This window comes from Enhydra lutris, unplaced genomic scaffold (assembly GCF_002288905.1).
Source record: "Enhydra lutris kenyoni isolate GAN:26980312 unplaced genomic scaffold, ASM228890v2 scaffoldscaffold16, whole genome shotgun sequence".
In the NCBI taxonomy this organism is placed as follows: Eukaryota; Metazoa; Chordata; class Mammalia; order Carnivora; family Mustelidae; genus Enhydra; species Enhydra lutris.
In genome coordinates, this window is record NW_019154100.1 from 8,596,519 (window position 1) to 8,603,122 (window position 6,604).

General features: G+C 53.8%; 1 protein-coding gene across 1 annotated transcript; it reads right to left on the bottom strand.

The window, feature by feature from the left end:
• Window positions 1-2,023: 2,023 nt before the first annotated feature.
• Window positions 2,024-6,323, bottom strand: LOC111147441 (distal-less homeobox 5). Its single transcript, XM_022503451.1, has 3 exons — window positions 5,848-6,323; window positions 3,786-3,970; window positions 2,024-2,698 (listed from the first exon to the last, which is right to left on the bottom strand). Exons 1-3 carry the CDS (start codon window positions 6,200-6,202, stop codon window positions 2,369-2,371), a joined length of 870 nt encoding a protein of 289 aa, XP_022359159.1. The 5' UTR covers window positions 6,203-6,323; the 3' UTR covers window positions 2,024-2,368.
• Between the last annotated feature and the right edge of the window lie 281 nt (window positions 6,324-6,604).

Genomic DNA, 6,604 nt, shown 5'->3' on the forward strand with positions numbered 1-6,604 from the left:
GCATGTTCTAAGCACATTCCTGCCACTCTCAGGCGGCCAGTGGATGGGAAATGTTAGAGGTGTGCAGTGGGTGTGCCCCCGCCAGCCTCTCCAAACGCGCACCCGGGGGCGCAGGGGAAAGGTGGAGCTCCCAAACCGCCCGCGCAGGCTTTCTCAAAGCTGGATTCCCCGGATATGAAGCGCTCGCTTCGGTGTAAAGGAAACTCCCTAAATCTTTACAAGCGAAGAAAAGAGCAGAAAGTAGATCCCTCCACTTCTTCCCTGCCGTCCTCCCATTCTCTGCCAGTGCAGAAAACAAAGTGGGGGTTCGCACGGCCTGTCCCGGAGCGAGTTCGCCCTCCGGAACTTCTTGGGAGAAAGGAGGGGCTGGAGGAGAACCGACAGGAGGAAAGCTGCTACCAGAGAAGCGGCCGCTTGGGATTTGGGGTGGGGGAGGAGGAGGAGTCCACAGCCCAAGCCCTGCCGCGTGCTGCCCCGGGGCCTGGCCGGGGGCGCCTGGGACCAGAGAACTCCTACCCCCAGGCCCTAGCCCTTATCGAAACAGCAGGCTAGAAAGGGAGGGAATTGGGGAAATGGGGAGGAGGGGAAGGGAGAGAGGGTAAAGAGCGAACACAGTGGTAAATTCCCCTCCGGGCACGCAGCGTGCCTTTTCAGGTCTAGTTTCCCAACCCTGGATGAACCTTCTCAGAAATCCTCAGATGACAGGAGGTAATTTTTTATGTGCTAATCTCTAACCCCCCCCCCCACAACACACACACTTAAAAAGACTCTTGTCACATTTATTGCTGCCGATTTCCTAGCTGTAAAATATATCTACGCATCTTGTAATTTCCAACATAGGATTTCCCTTGGTGTCCCAAGGAAACAAAGTCAGGCACACTAAACGACAATCAAAGAGATACCCACAAGCCAGGCCAGAGAGCAAACCCTGACCAGGCTGTATCCGTGGTCACAGTGTTGATATCTATGTACAGGGGCCCAAGAAGGATGAGATATAGGCCAAGGTTGCGGCAAGTCCTTCCTCTATGCCCCAAACACTGCTTCACAAAGGAGAGATCCCTACAAATATTCAATTTCCCATCCTTTGGGACCACTATGCCACTGTTTTAGGTAAAAGCAAAGCAGAAAGACCCCTTCCTGAAAAAACCACAGTGGTAAAGAGGATGGAGGGGGGAAAATATACAATATTATCTCACACAAGATGAAATCAAAACCGAGCCCAGATGCTGTCATTCCTGTCCTTCACCCCACAATTCCTTCTCTTGGCAGGAGAAGGAATGCTCCCTACCCATCATGCTCTGCTTGCCCTACTGATTGATGTTTATCATCCTTCTCAGGTCCTGTGACCCATCCCTTTCTCCGAAAAGAGCCCAAATAAAATTGATAATCCTTTACCAAGGAGTCTGAGACACTACCATTTGCCACGCTGCAAACATTTCAGGTTTTTAAAAAAATGTAATAGGAAGGAAAATTTTCTTCTTTTTCTTCTTCCTCTTCTTTTCCTCATCTCTGGAAGCGCCCATCTGAAGGGAGTGTTATTTGTCTAATTGCTCTGCCAATACGTAGAGGTTGTTGGGAGGGGGAGTTGTGCATGATAATTGCTTTGAGTTTAGAATTTGGAGTGGTTATTGATAGATTTCTGCAGCTTTTTTACTCACACACAGGGTGGGAGGACCAGATTTAGATTCAAGCATTACTTTCTACCTGAAACAATCTGGGGTTAAATTTAAAATTATCTAAATGTTTTTGTGGTTAGGCAAAAAAAAAAAAAAAAACAAAAAACCACCCTATATATATTTTATGGCAGTACTACAAACAGGCCACATATGTATATAGACACATAAAGTACAGCATCCGACACACGGGTACAGTTTTGCCTCCATGCAGCCCCAATTTCTGTTTTCCTTTTTGCCTTATTGGATCTCTGCAGAGCATGTCTTCCTTTAATTGCCTGCATAAAACGTCACTAGCCCAGTATAAGGAGGGCAAAAGGAGTATTTTTTAGAAACATTTGGCTTTCATGGTCGAAATAATTTTATTTATCCAGAATATACAGTTTAATTCCTCTATCTACACTTATTTACATGGTTAAAATAACATTGAAAAAAAGTCTTTTGAAAAGTTGAGGTCATAGATTTCAAGGCACCATTGATAGTGTCCACAGTTGCGCAAAAAAAGTTCGTCTGTAAAAAAAGGGGGGGACGAGGGTCCTCTGAAATGCAATAACTTACATGCAAAAAAAGCTTTACACATGAATCTTTTTTGTTTCCGTTTTCCAAACTTCCCCAAATGAATTCCTTTCTTTATGATTTTCTAAAACAGCAAAACACAGCAGTCCCAAAAAAGAGAGCAAGAGAAAGCCGCCTGTCTAATAGAGTGTCCCGGAGGCCAGCGCCAGCGGGTGCTGTAAGGAGCCGGGCGGCGGCAGGTGGGAATTGATTGAGCTGGCTGCGCTCGGGTACCAGGAAGCCGAGTTCTCCAGGTAGCTGGATGCAGGGGACTGGTTGGAGGTCGGAGGGTGGGCATGAGGGTGGTGGCTGAGCGAGCGGGACGAGCCCTGGGGCTCCCACACCGCCGGAGACTGCGGCGAGTTACACGCCATAGGGTCGCTGGAGCTGGGGCTGTGCTCCGGGGGCATCTCCCCGTTTTTCATGATCTTCTTGATCTTGGATCTTTTGTTCTGAAACCAGATTTTCACCTGGGTGGGGGAACAAAGGCACACGTTACCGGGTCACTCAGAGGCCGCCGCGCCTTGCCTGGAGGAAGCATCTTGGGCCCCCAGGTGGCACGGACCTGGCCTCTCCCCGCAGCTTGCGGCCTAAGGTCAGCGGGCCCGGCCTGAGGCCAAGCCTGGATCTGGGATCCCGGAGGACAACCTGACCGGCCAGATGCTCACCGGCCCCTGCGAGGGCGGGACTCCGAGGCTTTAGTTTCTGTTTGGGCTGGGGGAGGGGGGAGCGCAAGTGTCCCGGGCGGCGTGCGCCCACGTGTGGGCCTGAGCAGCGCGCACGGAACGCGGCGCAGCGAGCGTCCCCAAAACAATGGCCCGAGAGCCGCGCGCGAGGGCTTGGGGCTTGCTGTGCTCGCGCCAGCGTGGGGGAAAGGAGCAGTGTCCCAATCTCCCGCCCAACTCCCCTCCACTCCCTCCTCAGCTTCCAAAGGTCAGAAGGCGCCTGCAGCTCTGGGTGGAGATTCAAACATTATTATTGTTTTGTTTGTTTGTTTGTTTTTGTTTTTTATGGGCCCCATCGGGTCTGAAGAGGGAGTGAAGGGAATGGGACGACCCAGGATGATTTCCCCGCACAACAGCGCCCCCCACTTTGCGACCCTCAGGCTGCCACGGCCTAGAGCTCCGCTGGAGCAGGGCGTGACCCTTCAACCTTCCAGCCCGAGGCGACCTTCGCGCCAGAGACCACCGCGAGGCAGCCGGGCCCTGCTCTCCCCGAAAGGCTCTGCATTGTTCAGAGAACCAACTTCTCCAGGCTTCGAGAGTGTCCTCGAAATGGCCCTCCCCTTGTTTCCAATCTAGGAAATTGGCCCCTCGCCCCTGGAGGCCTGAAGCGAGAGGATGAACGGCGTCTCCATCCCATCCCCACCTTCGCACGGCGGCAACACCCAGCCTGACTCATGGAGTCATGGAGGTAAGGGCGCGGGGTCCGCGTCTTTCTGTCTGTGAGTTTCTCGTGGTGCTATGGAATCGGTTGCCGCGGGTCGGGATGGAACCGCGCGGCCCAGCCAGCCTTGCAGCCGAGGCGGGGCTCCGGCCCCACCGCTGCCGGATTTACCTGTGTTTGCGTCAGTCCCAGCGAGGCGGCCAGTTCGGCGCGTTCGGGCAGGGCGAGGTACTGAGTCTTCTGAAACCTTCTCTGCAACGCGGCCAGCTGAAAGCTGGAATAAATAGTCCTGGGTTTACGAACTTTCTTTGGTTTGCCATTCACCATCCTCACCTCGGGCTCGGCCACTTCTTTCTCTAAATAATCAAAATAGACCCGGTTAGAGTTTGTCCGCAGACGTTTCTTTTGCAGAACCCTCAAATACAGTCCTTGAGTTTTGTTTTGTTTTACTCACACAGTCTTCAGTCTCTTCCCCCATATCACCTCCTTGGCTTAGCAAGACCCAGAGAAATACGCCCCTCCCCCAAGTCATGCAAAAGCCAGGTAGTTTGATTAATTCCCTACTCAGTTCATTCAGGTTCTTGTGGGCTTGTGCAAAGCTCTTTGTACAGCTCGGCTTCTTTCTTGGCGTCTGGGATTTAGCCCTTGCAGCGAGCGGTTCCTGCTTCACCCTGGCTTGTTTTTACGCCCACCCTGCGCTCACCCCCGTTTCTGGGGCGAGCTTGGCCAGCCCCTCCTGGGGCTTCAATGGGGGAGGCTCTGGGCCGTGACACCCCCCTCCCGCCCCCACTGTCGGCGTCTGTTCGGGCGCCCGCAGAGACCAGACGCTGGGGCAGGGAAGACGCTAACCGAGGTCTCCAAAGTTCAAAGACCCACAAGCAAACTATGTTCCTTCAATTCAGCAGCAAGAGGTCCAGGCCGCTGCAGACAGAGGGCCGATTATGCAGCCCCCATAATCTCCCTGCAGATCTGCGAGGGCACAGATGTGTCTGGTTTCTTTTACAAATAGACTTAATAAGTTCTTGGCCAAAAGAAAAAAAAAATCTTTCACTTACGCACAAAATACAGAGACACTGAAAGGAATGAAGACATACCACCCCCTAGGTTCTCCTTTTAAAATTTAGCAAGAGTCACACATTGGAAAGGATTCATTGGTAGGGTGTTTTCGTAGGAAAGGGGCGGCAGATCAGGACGATTTTCTCCAAGTTGTGAATATAGACAGGGAAAAGAACTTTCTGAACACTGGTTTTACAAACATACCCTGGGGCCATAAGTCCCCTTTCTGAAAAGTACCACCTTATCAAAACTACCCATCTCTGGAAGGGGTAGAGTGGTGTGTGTGTGTGTGTGTGTGTGTGTGTGTGTGTGTGTGTGTGCACGCGCTCGCGTGTGGCGAGCTCCTGGGAGAGGAAGGGTGGAGAATGAGGGCTGTGGTCTCTATTCTGCCAAAGAAGGGGATGCTAATATTAGCAGGATTATTAATGTGCTAGTGGGAAGAGATCAAACCTGACCAGCAAAACCTCTCCAAGGAGACCTCATGCCTCTCACCGCCCAAGCTCACTACCCTCTTAAACTCGCCAACTAAGTTTCAAGGAGGGCGAAAAGAGAGGAGGTGGGGAAGAGGAAGACAAATTTTGGGCACCCCTCAGCAGCCCTCCTCCACCCTTAAATGGCTGTTTGTTTCTGGAAATGCCCTGGATAAACCACAAGGCTCTCCGAGGCTTCTTTCTCTGGTGGGCTCCAGCCCCTCAGCCCTCCACTCCCGCCTCAGGCTCCCGGGACAGGAACACCACCCTGGCTCGTGGCTGCTCTTAGACTAATCCCGACAGCGTCTTTGAGGCAGCCTTCCACTCCCACTCGCACCAGCGGAGCACGCTCACCAAAAATTCCAACTAACCTCCCCTTTATTACGCAAACGCCACTCAGACTGCCTGAGTCTTTCTTCTTTCCATCCCTACCCCCTTTTCAGACTAGTTGGCTTTTAGACCAGGCAACTAGGGAATCCAGAGACTCAAGAGCCCCCCACCCCCCAGGTGCCCGAGGGGAGAATTCTTCCAAGAGTCTCTAAAATGCTGGCCATAGAGAACGTCTTTCGGTGGCAGAGTCCAGGCCCCCCTCCTTTCTGCCGGGTGCGCCCCCACTGTAGTGGTTGGCGCGGGTCCCCAATCTCCCACCCCACCTCGCCCCTCCAGAATCCGGGCTCCCCCTGCATCTGCCCCCCGCCCCGCCTTACCTGGCTGGCTGGCGGCGCTCGGGACGCGGTTGTAGGCGCCGCCGTACTGGTGGTAGGGGCTGGCGTAGCTGTAGTCGGCGTAAGCTTTGGCGGGGTAGCTGCCGGCTGAGCCATTCACGCCATGGTACTGGTATTGGTAGGGGTTGAGCGCTTTGCCATAGGAAGCCGAGGTAGGAGAGCAGTAGCCGTGTGGGGCTCCCCCCGTGGGACTGTAGTAGTCGGAATCGGTGGCCGACGACTCGGGCAAAGTTGGCGATTCCTGAGACGGATGGTGCATGGCTGCGGACGTCTGGAACGGAGCTTGAAAGTCGCCGGATCGGATGCTGGGGACCCTTCTGTCAAACACTCCTGTCATCGCTCACCGGCGGCGGCTGTCCTTGCTGCTGTGGCGGCGGCTGCTGCCCGAGTTGGCTGTGGGGCTGTTCTGGTCTAAGCAGACATGGCTGTGGGAGCGAGGGAGGAGGAGGAAGAAGAGGAGGAGGAGAGAAGGAGGAGGAGGAGGCGGCGGCGAGGAGGAGGCTGGGAGTCGTGGAGGCTCTGTCTCCGGCAGGCTGACTGATGGCTGAGGCGCAGCACAGCCTTGGTTAAATCCTTAATTGCGCGCTTACGCACAGCGGGGTGGATCGGGTTCCATTGGCCAGGGCTTCGGGAGCAGCAGCAACACCCTAACTCGTCCAACTAGTTTTAGCACAACAAAGCATTGCTTAAAAAAGAGAGAGGGGGGGGAAAAAGGAGGGGGGGGAGTGAGTGTGTGTGT

What these genes read in the sequence shown, in the direction of transcription:
- LOC111147441 (XM_022503451.1), bottom strand. Translation starts at nt 6,202, where the DNA reads ATGACAGGAGTGTTTGACAGAAGGGTCCCCAGCATCCGATCCGGCGAC. An exon ending in GAGCGCCGCCAGCCAGCCAG is followed by an intron (nt 3,971 to 5,847) that starts GTAAGGCGGGGC and finishes TTGATTATTTAG; the next exon opens with AGAAAGAAGTGGCCGAGCCC. An exon ending in TGGGACTGACGCAAACACAG is followed by an intron (nt 2,699 to 3,785) that starts GTAAATCCGGCA and finishes TCCCCCACCCAG; the next exon opens with GTGAAAATCTGGTTTCAGAA.